The sequence below is a fragment of the Egretta garzetta genome, unplaced genomic scaffold (genome assembly GCF_000687185.1).
Source record: "Egretta garzetta isolate BGI_Z169 unplaced genomic scaffold, ASM68718v1 scaffold314, whole genome shotgun sequence".
NCBI classification, from domain to species: Eukaryota; Metazoa; Chordata; class Aves; order Pelecaniformes; family Ardeidae; genus Egretta; species Egretta garzetta.
The window spans coordinates 4,019,911-4,036,395 of NW_009259531.1; the positions used below are offsets into that span (position 1 = coordinate 4,019,911).

General features: G+C 37.7%; 1 protein-coding gene across 4 annotated transcripts in view; it reads left to right on the forward strand.

The window, feature by feature from the left end:
- DUS2 (dihydrouridine synthase 2) overlaps positions 1-8,096 on the forward strand; it is a 31,670-nt gene extending 23,574 nt beyond the window's left edge. For all 4 annotated transcript variants that reach the window (XM_009637619.2, XM_035893161.1, XM_035893162.1 and 1 more), the window contains 3 exons: positions 1,036-1,123; positions 1,738-1,811; positions 3,027-8,096. In XM_009637619.2, coding sequence (XP_009635914.1) covers positions 1,036-1,123; positions 1,738-1,811; positions 3,027-3,264 — 400 coding nt within the window. In that variant the 3' untranslated portion in view covers positions 3,265-8,096. The remainder of the gene's footprint in view (positions 1-1,035; positions 1,124-1,737; positions 1,812-3,026) is intronic.
- The last annotated feature ends 8,389 nt before the right edge of the window (positions 8,097-16,485 follow it).

Sequence of the window (16,485 nt, forward strand, 5' to 3'; positions counted from 1 at the left end):
AAGATGTTCTTTAGTTCCTGGCTTCCTCAGACTGCTTAATTCTCTCAGTTATTTTACTGAAAGTGCTGAGTGATTTTTTTTATTTTTTTTTTTTAAAAAATCCAAACATCTGTATGTAGAAGAATGTGAGTATATGAACATATATAGTTCAGTTATTTTTGGTGAAATTTAACTAAAACACAATAGTTTTTCTATAAGAAGTCACACACAAATTTCATAATATTGTCTCCTGAAAGAACATATGTGCTTATCTGTAGTCTTCTAAATGAGCTCCACTCATAGGGCATTCCCTGAAAAACTAATTCATGGAGTTGTGCCCAATATTAAGTAACCTTTGATTATAATCCGTGAAACACATAAAATTGCTGTTACTTTCCATGTTATACTAGTGTTTGCTATTTTCTCTGTGTTTGCTATTAAGTCTGTCAAACAGTTTAAGAAGAGTGTGATAGAAAATGCTCCTCAAATCCAGTCATAATGCTTTAGTGTTTACAGGATATATTGTCTGAATCCCTGAGGACTGAATACAGTGGTTTTACAGTATCTCTTTTTTTCTGCCAAGAAGAAGGGGCTGTAATTCCATGTCTAACTGAATCAATGCCTACCTTTCCTACCCTTTTTTATTTGATAATTCTACAGTCCCATAACAGAAGCAGCTTCTTTTCTTTCTTCTAGTGCTTAATCTTATATTGTTGCTTCTAATAAGCAGTGCCAAACTGTATCTCTAATCTGTGTTGTATATTTAGTTAGAATCTCCTTTCTGGTACGTACCTTCTTGCTAGTTGTATTACTACAGGATGTGACTGGGAAGAATGAATAGAAAAGCTTAGATTTTATTTTAGGTGTTATGTCAGACATATCACTTGAATTATCTAATAAGGAAGCAGCATTTTTCTCTTAATTTGAGTGGTAAAATTAAACCACGAAGAATAACTGGTAGAAGTAATATAATAAGTAGCACTATCTGTTTTAAAATAGATCTGTTTAGTAAATAAACTCTGTGCACAGTTGTTGACCACAAATTTTTCTGTATAGGCGAGAATATCCACCACAGATTACTCCAAAAATGTATCTTCTGGAATGGTGTAGGAAAGAAAAGCATCCTCAGCCTGTTTATGAAACTGTGAGTCAATGAAGAACCCTTTCAAACCTCTTTCTCTGCCTTGTCTATGAAATTAAGTATTTTAGGACTCAAAGTAGTGAGAAATTTAGTTTCCCAGTCTGGCATAGCTCTTGAGTAAGCAGCTTCAGAAGTGGTAATACACATATGCATGAAAACAGTAGCTTATTTTATTAGAAAATAAAAATGAAAAGTCAGACCTTCAGTCTGGTGTTGATTCATGTGTGAAAGAAGTTGCTGTAACTGCAGGTTATTACATAGGGGTTCATGACTGACTTTCTTTTACTTCTATTAAGTAAAGAATTTGGATTCAGAATGTTTTGCACACTGTTATAGGTAGGAACTCTACTGGACAGGAGCAACTGCTTGGTTGGGTGGGGACGTTATTTCATTATTTTTTTTTTTGTAAAGCCAGAATATTTCGTTTTGGACAATTTCTTCTTTTCTTAATCTTAAATATGCAAGGTTAAATTTGTGGTGTGAATTACAGTAATTTTAAAGGTGTTACTTGGCTGTGGTGTAAAGACAATAACAAGGAACCCTGACAATGTTTGTTCTGTAAATGACATGACTGCTTTTTGACACTCCCCCTCCCTTTTAATTCTTTTTTTCTCCAGGTTCAAAGGCCACTGGATAGATTATTCTGTTCAGTAGTGACAGTAGCTGAGCAAAAATACAGATCAACTCTGTGGTAAGCTATCCTTAATGGTTTTTGCAGCTGTATTGTAATTGTTTCTGAAACGTTGCTTAAAACTTGCAATGAAAGGGTACTCCAGTTTATTATGGTTAACTTTGCTAAAGTCAACTAAAACCTATGCTCTAAAGCTACCTCTAGGAGGGAGAAAGGATTAAAAATTTCTGAGAATTGAATGTGACAAGAGGAAGTAAGCTTTAACATAATCAGTAAACCATTACAGATTTTAAATCACGTAATACGTTAGTCCACAAATTTTATTGGAAGGGGAGCAAATAGGTGACCTGGTTCAGAAACTAACCAAGGGAGGCAGAGGGGAACATAGGAGGAGGTAATGTCTTCAGCCACTACAGCAGATCCATTCTCAATAACAAGTCAGGATTAAGTGTCTATATACAGCGAAGCAGAGGACAGTTTGGTGGCTTCTCAGAGATCACAGTTAATCAATAGTTACATCCAGGTCTGCTCTAAAGTTTCACGATGGTATTTTATACAATCATCTATTATTACTGGAGTTGACTTCAGGCATTTGCACCCAAGTTGAACTTGATTTTACTGCAAAGCTAGACCTCAGCATTAAACATTTTAAAGACAACAAATGCACACAACAGTTACTGGTGTCTGCAGCATTCCTGTTCAGACACTTAAGGAAGTTAAGCTCAGCTGATATGAAACTTTGAGAAGAAAATGTTTTCAAATATCAAATTTCACAAATGTGCAATCTGCAGTCCCTCTCAGAAATGACAGTATTTTTATTATTATGGAATAGTTCCTGTTTTTGTCAGCATCAATGAATTTGTAGGCCTACCAGTCATTATATTTGAGCCTGAGTGTCTTTTTAGAAAGTGATCCTTCAAAACTCAGTTTTGTTTAGTGATCATATTTGTAAATGTTAACTTTCTGATGATTGCAACCACTTGGGCTGAACACATGTTGACTTCAGACCTTTGAAGTGAAGAGTGTTTGAGATGCAAGACCTGATAGAAGTAGATTTTTTTAGGAACATTATGTCAGGAGACAGGCGTCAACATTGACACCTAGCAAGATTCAAATAATTTCTGCAACTGACCTATTTTGTTCGTCTGCTGTGAGATGACTACAGATGCTGTTTATTTCATGATGTTGCATCAGAGACAGGAAATTTATTGTCTTTTGGCAGTGTAGAGACTTCAGTTTCTACTTTTACCTGTGCTCTGTCTGCTTGCTCTTCAGGGACAAGTCAAAGAAACTAGCAGAACAGGCTGCAGCTATTGTCTGTCTGAGAACATTGGGTGTTCCAGAGGGAAAGCAGAGTGAGGGAGAAAATCACCTGATTAACAAACGCAAGAGGGAAGACCAGGAGCGCTTGAATAACAGAGACCATGGAGAAGATCTTGCTGAGCCTTCCCATAAAAAAGCTAATTTTATTGAAGAAACTTCTGACATGAATGTGCCTCAGATGCCACGATAGCATGGAAATTAGAGGGTTTGTGCCTATGCAGCTACAAATTAGCTCCTATTTGTATATCTTGCTGTTCACGTTTCATTCAGATCCTCTTGGAGGCAGATAAATTCCCCAGTTGTTAAAAATGCCAATGAGATGTTTACTGTTCACCACTCACTGTCCCTATGGTGCCTTTCAGACAGGGTAAATTAGTAACTTGATTTTAAAGAACATTGAGCAGCTTATACTAAACAATAAATTTTTTAAAATATCAGATATTTTCAAAGCAATTTTGTCACTGGTTTTATTACTTGTTTTTTATTTTTAAGAAGTCTACAGTGTGCTGGTAAAAGACATATGAATAATCATTCATAAGCAGGTGGATTCATCATGGAACTATGTAGTTAATCAGAAAATTTAATGTAGGAAAATATTAGTAGCTAAGTAGACATGGCTTTGTCACATGCATTTTATGCATGTCTTGCAAGCTTTATTTACAACCGTCATATATCAAAAAGAAGTTTTTTGCAGAGAGGACTTAGAAATTAAAACACTAAGCATGAAAATAACATTCTTCTTTCATAATTTCTACTACATTTTACCCTCCAGAAATAGGACAATAACAATTAACCATCCTTTCCTGGTCTTAGGTATTACAGTTGTGCCTTTCCAATAAAGAGTTGGAGCCAAGCCTGGTAGCCATGTATTTGTTGAATGAATGCACTCTAAGCTGTTTTCTTCTTTTGAGCTTGGAAGATCTAGTAAATGTCTACATGTATGTTGCTTGCAATAGTGGGCATCCAAATATGGCCTTATGTGTTTGTTCTTGAAATGAGACCTAGTTTGCCTCAGTATTTAGCTGTGAGCAGTACTGGTGGTCTTAATCAAAGGCACATGTTTTCTTCTTTGTTTGCCATCATCATAACTTCCTATTAAAGTAAGCTATAAATACATGCTGTATGTGGAAAGAAGATACAGACCCAGTCTGATTTCATGGTAATCCAGATGAGCTTGTCTGATTTAAATTAGAATTTTGAATCCCCCAAAAATGACTTCATGGATTAAGAAAATTGAGGGATTTAAGTTACTAAGAGTTTATTGAAATGGTGGTTTAGTTTCCCTCAACAGAGTGAGATACTTCAGATTATTAGTTCTGGTCTGAAAACGAAATGACAGGGACATCATGTTTTTCCTCAAGTGATAGTATTCTTTTACAATGGAAGAACAATATCTCACCAGATAATATTCAAACTTGTGAAATTAAACGTATGTGTGTTCATATTTAAAATGTCGCTGTTTACATCAGAGTAATTTATAGAACATCTATACAGTCTAAAAAGAAGAAAGTTTTGCTTACTCATTTTGTATATTGCAGTAAATGCAGTTACTTATGATTACTTACATTTATTATAACTTTAGGAGTGAAATTCTAGCACTAAGCAGCAAAAGAATTCGCAGTATTAATCACAAAGTTCAGAAGTAGACATTTTCCTATTGTGAGTGCTATTTGGGGTATCTTGTTTTTTGTCAGGACTACTTGGAGCCATCATAGAATAATAGAGATAAATGTCATTCTTGGGTCCTGATAGCAGTCTGGCGTGCCAGGTCTAATATCATAGAATGTTTGAGCTTGGAAGGGACCTCTGGAGATCATCTGGTCCAACCCCTCTACTCAAAGCAGGGTCAACTAGAATGAGTTTCCCAGGACTGTGTCTAGTTGGGTTTCTTGTATCTCCTGGAACTGAGACCTTTCTTGGCAACCTGTTCCAGCATTGGATCACCCTTATGGTGGAAAAAAAGTGGTTTTAAAGTGTTTGGGTTTTCTTCTTGTGTCTGCATGGAATAGCCTGTATTTCAATTTGTGCCCATTGTCTTTTGTCTTGCCACTTAGAAGAATCTGGCTTCTTTTCTTGTCATCATTGTCTGTCTAAAATTAAAATTGAATGTTTGGATAAACCCCAGTTGCTAGCGGTGGTGGTACCTAAATACAGTGTGGACTTGTGTGGCAGCAATTACTATGGGTTGGTGGAAATTACGTTGGATTGTGACTAATTTATAGATAAACCAACCAAGGGGAGCACATAACTTCTGTCTTGACTCATAGAAAAGCCCAAAGAAAAATCACTCAGGAGAAAGTCTGCCACAGCTGATACGGACCTCTTTCAGAAAAGGGATAGGATCATTCAGTATAGGAGCCGAGGCCTTTGTAACAGTATTTTTTCTTTTTTCCTGTTCTGTTGTTCTTCTGATATTTTGTCACACAATATGAATGTGCATCCTTCCTACCTCCTTAGTGAGGTGTAGCCTATGTAGACTTTTCACACTGTTTCCTTCCAGAAATTGACTTAAAATGCAATTCAGAGCACATGTTTATGGTGAGAGATAGGTGACTCCAGTGGCAGTTGAGAATGCTCAGCTGTTCAACATAAAACCAAATTTTACACAGACTTCTGCATCATCTTGTCAAAAATTCACATGGAACTATAGCTGAAGATAGATGCCTAAGCAAAGGTTGTATGAATACCCTAGCACGTAGATACTTTACTAGTCATCTTATGTTACAGAATATGTGCCTTGGCTTGGTTGATGGAGAGAATTGGATAATACTGGACATATAGCTTGCTCTGGGCTGAAACAAATACTGTGTTAATGCCAGCCTGTAAGTATAGGTATTGTATTTATATTAAATCAAATGGGTGCTAAAAGTTGAGAGGTGTGTTTGTTTTCTATTAAGTGCATGTTTTCAAATCCTTACTTAAATTACTATGTGGTCACCAATGCTTACACTTACTCCTCGTAATTTATTGTAATACTTGTATACATCAATGAGGTTGTCTGTGCTGTAGTTATGGATGGCCATAGCTAGGCCAAACAGAGCATGTGAAAATGAGAATGAGGAGTCATTCTGTTGGAATGAACATTCAGTGCTAAATATAGAAGGGCTGTAAATTGTGGCGAATGGCTAGAAAGCATAACGTTTGACACCCTTGATCAGTTTCAAAAAGAAGTAAAGAAAAGCTGCAATTGTATATATGTGTGTGTATGTGTCAGAATGTTTTGGCTTAATGACTTTGTTATGTGATTGCAGTTGTGTTAACTCTATTACAGCTAACGTGTGACTTATTATCCTGCTTTGATCAGTCAGTTAATCCCAACCAGTTCTACTGATAGGATAGTTAACGTTTGCCATGTATGTTCCCTTCTTAGCACTGGTTTTAAAGTAATTACTTCAGTGACCAGTGCTTTTCTTCTAGCAATTGTTCTATTCACACTAATTTTAAAGAGCAAACTGCAGTGGTGACTCGTCTGCATGAGATTCTCCTGTGCTTCTCTTTTCTGCTGTACCTTTCATAAACAGAAGGTGGCAGATTTTTTAAATTTTTAAATTTTTTTCAGGAAAATGCGCTGACTTCTGCAGTATGTAATGGTCCAGCCATTGCACTTCTGCATTCTTTCATACGGTGGCAATTGAGACCGCAGTTAGGTTGGAGGATATTTAACCTTACTCTTCAGAAAACTTTATTTTTTTTTTTTAATTTCAATGTGGTGTAAATACGATACTTGGTCAATACTCACCAAAGCTGCACTCTATTTTAAGTGTTTGCTTAGTAAAAATGCTTCACTATTAATCCTATGGAATTCAGTGAAGCAACTGTTTTTTTTTCTATCACAAGGCTACAGCAAGCAAACAAAAAAGTAGTTGTTTTGTTGCTTGGTACTGATGCTGCAGAAACTTTTCCTAACGATACCTGCCAAAGTGTGATCCACAGTATGGGGAGTACTGTAACTCGTCCTCCCTGTAGCCTGCATGTAGCCTGCTTATTAGAAATGGGAATGCAAAGATATTTTTACTAGCCTTTTAGCATCGATGCGCTTGCTGTGGGGCTACCTCTGGGGTCTTGCTGGTTGGAATGCTTTTTGGAATGTCCCAGGCTCTGAGCCCAACCCCGCCCTGGAATGTGAGGTTAAATGTTGGTGGTACAAATACAGAGTTTGAATATCAAAATCCTAGAGTTCCCCAGTACTGCAATTTCAGAAAGCTGGCAAGTGAACCACATGTCAGCTCAGCTGCTCTCTGATTCAAAGAGTAAGCATGCCTTGGGTTGCTGGGGGAGGAGGGGGAGTTAGGATGTTTTTTGTTTTGGTTTGGTTTTTACTTACCCGTTAGGACCTGCAGAAGGGCATGCTTTTCAAAGACGTTAACTGACAAGATAGCAAGAGGTCCCAAACAGGTGTTAGCTAGAAGTCTTCATTCACAAAAGCATTTTATTGCCACTTCTTTAATCAAACCTACAAGCTCAATATATGTGAGAGCTGTTGCCGTAATAAACAGGAGTTTACTTTTGTTCGGGCTGTAAGTCAAGAAGCTATGTTGATGAGATGGCCTGTAAGGCTTAAGTTTCCGTCTGTACCACGGTGCAGGAGGCTGATGTTTGAGGCTTTTAATCAGAGTTTCTGATGACAAAGCTGATGAAAAACATTAAAAGCAAGATGCAAAGCCTTTGGTGAGGAGGGAGTGCCTCATGTATTGTTAAACAGCAGTTGCCTAGGTCAGTTAAGGAGAAGAATTGATGAGCTCCATAGGGAGTCTAGTCCAGTCATCCTTACTCAAAGGAGTATTAACCTCAGTGGTTTTATGAGAGGAGGCTTAAAAAATAGACAACATTTGTGGTGTTCACTTAGCTCTCAAATGAAACTGTGTTGTAGGAGTTAATGTGAATCTGCCTGTTAAATATCTATTAGATAAATAAAGAAATACTTTTCCCTTGCCCTGGCATGGTGGGAGAGTCTCTGTTTTCCATTTTTAGAAAGTTATTGTCTGAGAGGGATCCTCTTGTGAGAGTTTACAAAGCACTGTAGTACAAATCTGACGCTTTAGTCATTTAACTTAATTTTCCTTGTTTTGTTAATGCTTCGGTGTGTCATTGTGTTTGATACGAAAAATGAGCTTCCTGTTATCTGCCTTTAAAAATTATAGTTTGGTGATTTGTAACTGAAATGGTTATAATCTATAGTTGTGAACACAGATTTTTTTTTTTTTGTTAGTATTCTATTGCATAGAGCTGACAGAACTTGATTTGAGTACAGATCTTCAATCTGTACTTTTTAGCAGATTTAAAACTGTATAAACATTTTACCTTTCCTAATAAGGGTTTTTTGTTGATCTATGCAGTGTTAGGATGCTGCATGTGCCGTGCATGCCTGTATACTTGTCACTGCCTATTCTGTGCACAGATGTTAGCAAGGATTGTTAGCATTTGGTCATAGGCTTTCATGTTAAACTTCTTAAAAAGAAACTGATAAAATTATTTCCCTCATTGTGGTCTGAGAAAAGTGAGTTACAAAGATATTAAACTAAAAGCTAGTACTTTTTACCTTTTCCAATTTCAAGTGTTGGAGAACATTCTTCTTTTGAGTTAAGAAAAAAAAAAATTAGGCTCTATTCAAACTTCATTGGGAAGCTTCTCAGTGACCTACGTGATTTGATTCAGTGCACTCTTATTTCTACTGCAATTTTGTTGAAGTTCCTCAGGCTTGAGCACAAAGATGTGAATGCCATTTAGTACTTTACTGTTTCACTAGTTCTCTGAATCATAAAATTTAAAACAAATTTCTTGGTCATTTGTGTATCTGCTCTAGTTACATAGTCATATAAGTCCCAGGCAACAAACAATTGAAAAGCTGAAACCATTGTCGTTGTTTTCTTCTCAGTGTGCTGAAATAGAGCCAAATCCTGGACACCAGACAGAACATAAGTAAACATGTCTGGTTAGAGGTACCTATATGAACCACAAACCCCATGAGATCTTAAGAGTGTTAAAAAACAATATGGGACAGTTTCACTTCAGCAGAAGCGTGCATTTATTTCCCCTGTACAGCATACAATACTTTTTTGGGGGTTTTTTTTTTTTTCAGAAGTTATCCAAACATTGAATGTTCAATTCCTTAGGTGAGATGGAACAGCAGATGGAGTGTTTGCAGGGCCATCAGAATGATACCAGTTCAGAAAGCTGGAATATTGAGACTGCAGGATGAAGCCAGTAAATCACTATACAGTTAGACCATGGTGCTTACCTGTCATATCAGTGACATGGTAATTCTACTTTACTACCTTGCTGCCCTGTGACATTCTCTTATTACAGCTAATACCAGCTTTCATGTTTTGCTCTGCCTGAGTGTGGAAAACAGTTGTAATACTTACAATGTTTGTCGCCCAATACTGCATTATGACTACTGAATTAATGGAGATTTAATAAACTATGTTTTCTCACGTTAACTTTTATCAGTTGTGATGTAGACTGTAAAATCAGTGGTAGTTTTCTCACTGGTAGAGGTAACATGCAAGACTATGTAGTGTGACCTAAGATGTGCGCATATCCTGTAGGTGAAAGGCAAAAGAAAAAAAGGAAAACTACCCACTGATGTCTTTCTGTACAATAGTACTCGTTCAGCACTTACCCGTAGATTCAGCAGTTACCCGTTTTCCTCATGTTCCTATTCAATACTTAAACTTTCTAAGCCCAGAGTAGAAGGATTCTCCATTCTTTGGCAGAAGCAAAATGTGTAACACACCATTTATTTAAAGTTACGCCCTATGCTACTGTGTTACAGAAGCAAATGCAGCTCAGAGTATGATGGAGGACAGAGTTTCCATTTCATTTCTTCTTGTAGAGGAACATGCTGAAGACAAACAGATTTGTTCCGCCCCCACTTTGTTATTTTTTTCATACAACTTAATTTAATTTTTAAAAAAAAAGTGATTTAGATGAAAAGGAGATTTTCCAGAAAGGGTTGATGTATTTCCATGAAAGGAAGAGCTAACCTCATCCTGTTAAAAAAAAAAAAAAAAAAAAAACAAAACCCAACTCACATCTTCACCTATCAGTGCTAGACTGCCATTGTGCATACTATTTCTCCCTCAGCCCAGCCGGTGAATTCACCGGATCACCTGGTCGGAGAGAACGCTTCGCCCACACAGTTCACTCTTCTCACTTCCCCTGTGCTTTAGAGCCCCACATGCACACTGTCATTGTACTGACATCCTACATGGCCCAACAAAACAGTCAATGACTATGTTTCTAGGTATGTGTGTATGAAAAGCAAACACTCTCCTTTACAAATTTGACAGGGTTTATGGGAGCCAAACCTGATCCTCAAGCCACGAAAACTTCCCCTGTGGGAGAATGAGAGGGGTAACATAGTAGCTGTCTTGTTTTAGGACATTCTAATCCTCTAATTATATTCTTGCAAAGTAGGTACCTGGGGCCAGTGGAAAATGCTTCTGTTTTAAGGCCAGAACTATCACCTAGGTCTGTAGTTTATTGCTGCTCGTTGCAAAGATAAAAGTGCATATAAGGAAATAGGAGGTATATTCCTCCGGATCCTAGACTCACAGAAAGCAGCTAACTGTATTCCTTCTTGCATCAATAAGTTTGGTTGGCTTTTTTTATAACTGACTTAAAGGGATTTTCACTAAATACAGCTTGGCCTTTAGAGAAGAAGTTGTTTGTAACTTACAACAGATTTTGGGATACTGACAAAAGTTAATCTTAGCTTATTGAGGCTACTTTTCACTCAGGTCAGTGTGGATGGGGAAGCAAGGGTTTTCAAATGGTAATTCAGAATAGTTTCTACTCATTTGTTTTCTTAGACTTGCTAAGCTAAAGTTAGCTTTTGTAAATACCATTCTTTTCTTCTACCTCAATATTTAGCGTAGGCGTGTCAAGCTGACCAATCTTTTTATCTGAACATAAATAGTCATCTTGTTAATACCTGAATTTACATTGCAAGCCTTTCTTGCATCCCTGGGTAAACTAAAACGGATTTGCAATTCAGCTGTTGCACCTGAATGAGTAGAACAGTATTGTACAGGCATTGACCTCCATTCAAGAAGGCTGGCATGACAAAAAAGTTGTCTTCCTATCTTTGGTTGGCAATGATTGCTTCTGTAGGTAGAGATCGACAAGCAGCTCACATCTTCCTTGACTTCTGTAGTGTGCAGCTGGTAGCGTTCAACTGGTGTCAGTGTTGTTTTTTGTTATGGTACTTCCTAACATGGTAACTGCATGCATGTTACCTCTTCAGTGGGGGCATCTAGCACAGGGGCAGAGCAGACAGCTGAGAGTGGCCAGCACCTTTGCTGACCCCAACAAATCTGCCACCAAATATCAGTCAACACCTGAAGTGTCTTGCTTGACATGTAAAGACTGGCTAGAAGAGCGATGTAGCAAGAATACCTCAGATGAATTATGAAGGTGGAAAACACAGCTGGGTAAGGAGCCTTTTGCTCTAGCACCTGTGCTCACGATAATACCTACGCAGGCGGTAAGGATGTTTTAACTAAAGTGGAATGAGTTGCTGGTTACAATCCAGTTCTTAGCATGAAACATCCTGTTGACAACCTCAGCACAAACATCAGTGGCAGAAAAAGAAGAGAGCAATTACTTTTTTTTTTTAGCCCTTTCTAGTACAGTATCTCCAGATCAGGACTCGGGGTCAGTGATGCAGGCTTCTGTGGAGTTTGTAATGTTACTGCCTATGCTGCAGCTGATTTAAAATAATGTAATAATTTTCATTCTTTGACACTTCTAGGCAAATTACCACAGGTGTTAGCAAGATGAGAAGGTACAGACCAACTGCATGTGCAGTTGTCTGATATGCTACCTTGTGGTTCAAGAAATGGAACTGGGAAATGTCTGGCATGTTCCATCCAGTATATTTCCCATCTATTGATTTTGTGGACAAGTTCATAACCTTCGCATGGCAGTTAAAAGCTACCAAATGTATTCTGCTAATTTGTATAGATTAGTCAATTAATGAACAATATACAATATTGAGCTTTGTCAACAACCTGTGTATATATATTATAAACACACCCACAGTGCATCATGAACTGCTGTAGTTTAACATAAAACTAGCACCAAGAGGATCTTCCTTGATAAGCGAGGAAGTGGCGTAATCTGTCATTAGTTTCCTCCTAACGAGAAACAAGTATCTTCAACCACATCTTTAGACTCCCACGCCATTGTGGATATCAAGATGTTAAGCTCGGTTTATTTTAAAGGTCATCGTGTGAGATCTAACACACAATTTCTAAACTATAAACAAAACATAACTCCACAAAAGGAAAATGTAGATTATCAAAAGTGAGTGAAACTTAACACAATGTCTAAAAATAGACTCTAACATTACTTTTTATGACTTAAAAACATTAGCAATTATGCACAGTGTTTGGGTGGGTCTTTTTGTTGTGAGATGAAGTTCAGGTCTGTGGAATATAGTTTCATTATCTATACTATAGCAACATCCAAAATAAGCCAAGTGTTAAAGAGTATCTGGAGTGTTTGATATGAAGAATTTACTGTCTAAGAGAACAAACATGAACGGTAGGGCAGACAGGATATAACTGTATACAAAGGGTGGAAGGTAGGGAGGAGCACAAAACTGACTGACCCATTTTTCACAAGAGTAGAGAAGCTGGAGTATGTCTTTTTGTGCTTTCTGTGCCCTCTGTGACAGACAAAGATGGATGTGGTAAAGGAGGAGAAAGCTGAGGGACTCAGAGTGGACTCACGTAATTATCAAGACATGGGAGAAAGAAAAAGCTTCATATAAAGCAGCTTAAAGAATGTGTTGTTGGATGAACTGGTGAGAAGAAAGTTAAAATAGTCAGGGATCTGGAACAGGGGTTACATGAAACCATATCAATGTCATAGAATAAAATGATTTACCATCTCCCTGAGTGCTTTTATTGGCGATTTAGATATGGTTCTGAGATGCTGGATAATGTCCTGAATTCAGATCTACCCACTACAAATATGGGAAGCAGTAACATACTTTCTCATATATGATTCCTGACAGGAGATTATTTAAGATGGAGATCAGTATTGTTTCAAGTTTTCTCTAGTTGACTATAAAGCTTTAGACTGAATTACTTATAAAGGATGAAATGCTGGGTAAATGAGATGGATTAAAGTAGCATATTTTGGATCTAAGTTCTCACAAACTTAAAAGCTATTTAGGCAAGGAATTTTGCCTCAAGCCCTTCTCTGTTTGAAATTTTTAAATTGTGTTCTTAAAAAGAAAAAACTGTTATCCAGTACCTCATGGGGACTGCATGAGGTTTTTCATGAAATGTATTATATTTTACTGAGATGGGAGGTGAACTGAAGAATGCCAAAAACGGGTATTGAATGACCATCAACTTAGGAATTTGCTCCCTGCCCTTGAGTCTCATAGGTGTATTAGAATGACACTCTGTCTGAACTATGTTGCCAACATATTCTTGGGACTAATTATTCCTGAAACAAATAACACACAATTCTCAGAGACACTCAAAGCTACTAAATAAACTACTGTAGCATTCAATTCAAACATGTTAAACACTTTCTTTCTTGAAAGTGTGGAGATATAACTAAGGCGAGGGACTATGAAAGTTGACTTGACATCTATTATGAGCTCTTTCTTTGAGCTCTTCAGACTCATCAGTAACTTCATCCCTTTACAGTTCCAGTTCTTCTATTAGCCTAGAGACATTGCATATTATCAGGGCTCAACGTAATACGCTGTGGTTCAAACCAAATTATCAAGTCCTTACCTTCTGCTTCTTGTTGCAACCTGCATTGCTTTTTGCTTCCTCCATTGTGCCAGAGACACTTGCTTGTGGTTGCTTTTATTTTTCAAGTGAATTGATTCCCTGATTTTAGAGAAGACCATATCTTTTAAACCCTAGATGTTTTAATGCCTCTTGCTAGTCCACAATAGGGATCATGGCAGCTGGTAAACAATCAAGTGTAGAATCTAAAATTAAATACCTCAGTTCACCTCTTTTGCCCTCCCACTATTGTTTCCTGAAAACTAAGAATATTTTGAAAAATAATTGAATCCACAGCACACATCTAAATGTTTGTCTACGGAATTAGTGCTTTGGAAGAGGTTTGGATTAGTGTCTCTACAGGCTGAAGTCCTCTTTGAGACTTCAAAAGGACATCTGGACATCTTTTCCTGACACTGCATCACCCTCTCAGTTCTGCAAATGCAACTATGCGTACAGCTATTTGGCTAACTAGACTGGGGAACTGATGCAGTGTAAAAACAAGCCAGCAAAATAGAGTGGTTTTGTTGGGGTGGAATTTTTTGATAACCAAGGGCCACTGCCGCCAGAAGAACCGCTCATGAAACACTTATTCTCATCTAGGATGACTTTGAACCAGGCTATATAGTTCCTGGGCTATCCAGGGCCCCACAGTTCACATTACCAGATGCTTTGGACAGTGTCTCACTCCTAAATGAAAGATGAAAATAGATACTTTTTCAACACAGAAGTGGCAGCTGTAAGTATTTAAAGGGTAGATATTGGCAACTACAAATGGACTGAAATGGAAGCAAAGTGGATTCTTGCATGGCTAACATACAAATAGCATTCTTGTACAAAGTGAGTTGTCTTTCCTGGCAGTAAGGCATTTAGAAGTTGTTTCTTGACTGTGTAACAGATGCTGTGCCTCTTCTGCATGCACATAAGATACCAGCATTTAATATTTGGAGGGGGGTTAGTCTGCAGCAAACAAAAGTTGTGGCAATTCAAAATATGGATGAGAGATCAGATATATTTCATCTTGCAGCAGTTTAAGTTAACTGGTTTTAATTGGAAAAGATTATTTTTAAAACAAACCTTCAGAGGCTAAACTTTACAGATCCTTAAAATACAGACATTTTTCCAAATTGTCATCAGTTTTTCTCTTTAAAGAAGCTTCTATACGATTGCCTACTCCTAGAATATTCCTAGGGCTTCCTAGTGAGCTTTCGCTCCTTTCTTCTAAATCAAGGTACTACTCAATCACTTTGTTTCAGGGTATTAATAGCCGTGGTAACCAACTGTTAGTGAGAACCTTGTCCAGTCCCTAGAGTAACAGGAGCCAACAAAAAGGAGTGTTTTTCTTTCATTCCTTTCCTATGGCTCTCTCAGCATTTGCCACAAAAAGCAGATTATTTTGACAGGAGTGGCTCCATATGTAGTCAGACTGGCAGATCTGAGAGGACTGGCAACTACAGGTGGTGTGAAGGAGTTCACCTTTTCAGACAGATCGTCTGCAGAAGTCTGACCGTGTTCTCAAGCTCATTAATGCTCCCTCTCAGATGAAGGCAGGGAAGATGGAAACTCCATTCTCAGTGACTTGTGCTACCAGCTCTTCTTTCAAAAATGAGAGGGGCCAAATAAATGCTCAGTTTATGGTCCATATGATTTCTGAACAATACACTTGCAGTTCTGATTGCCCTAGACAGTCAAATGAGCTTGATCCTTTGCTTTACTTGGCTAAGAGTGAAGCCAAGGTTTGCAGAGAGATCCTCCATACTGGACTGGTCCCAAAGAGCGTAAGGGATGGGAAAATGTAAGGAGAAGGCAAAGGTTCAGGGGAAAGAATTGAAAGAAAACTCATTCCAGTATCCACACTAACCTTTTTTTCAATAGCCTTTGATGCTGCTCCTGAGAATCTGTTATTTTCTAAACTAACGAGGTGATGACATCTTCTCTACAGTGTGTCTTCCTGATGAGTCCAGGTACTTCTTACAGCTGCTGAGATAGGTGACAGACAAACTAGACATTGTTATCTGTGAACCATATAACATATATCTTGGAAAACATACAGACTTTTTGACATTATTCATTCTTGAACTTTAAGCAGACTGGGAGAAATAATATAGTTGGCTCCAGTCTCTGTGTTCCTACCACATCTAAATAAGCCTAGATAAGATAGAAATTCCTTTAAAAAGGTTTATGCATTTTAGTTTTCATCTGACTCTTGGCTCTGTATTTTTGTCTATAGATTAAAAAACCCCAAACATGCAGGATTACCAAGAGTCATTTCTAAAGGGAAAGATTTGGGAGGGGAGGAGCAAAACAAAGTCCCTCTGTTCCTTAAAACAAAAGCATATTATTTGGAATCTCTTTATAGAGATTCTATATAGGGACCATATACATTGGTCAGTATGTGAAAGGTACTCAGTCTAGTCCCACTGCCCGTCAGAAAATTTACCAGGCTCTGGCAGTATCACTGGGGAGGCAGGTATGACCTGGATACAGACTAAGCATTAAGGATTACCTCCTACCTTATGCCAAAACAAGTACTGTATTATATGGAGTAATAACTCAGCCCTGTATTCATAAAAGTGGTGAATGAGCAGCTGCTTAACAGTTATTTTCTGAGTGTTACAGAGCCTTTAAAAATCTTTCTATGAATTTTTCCCTAC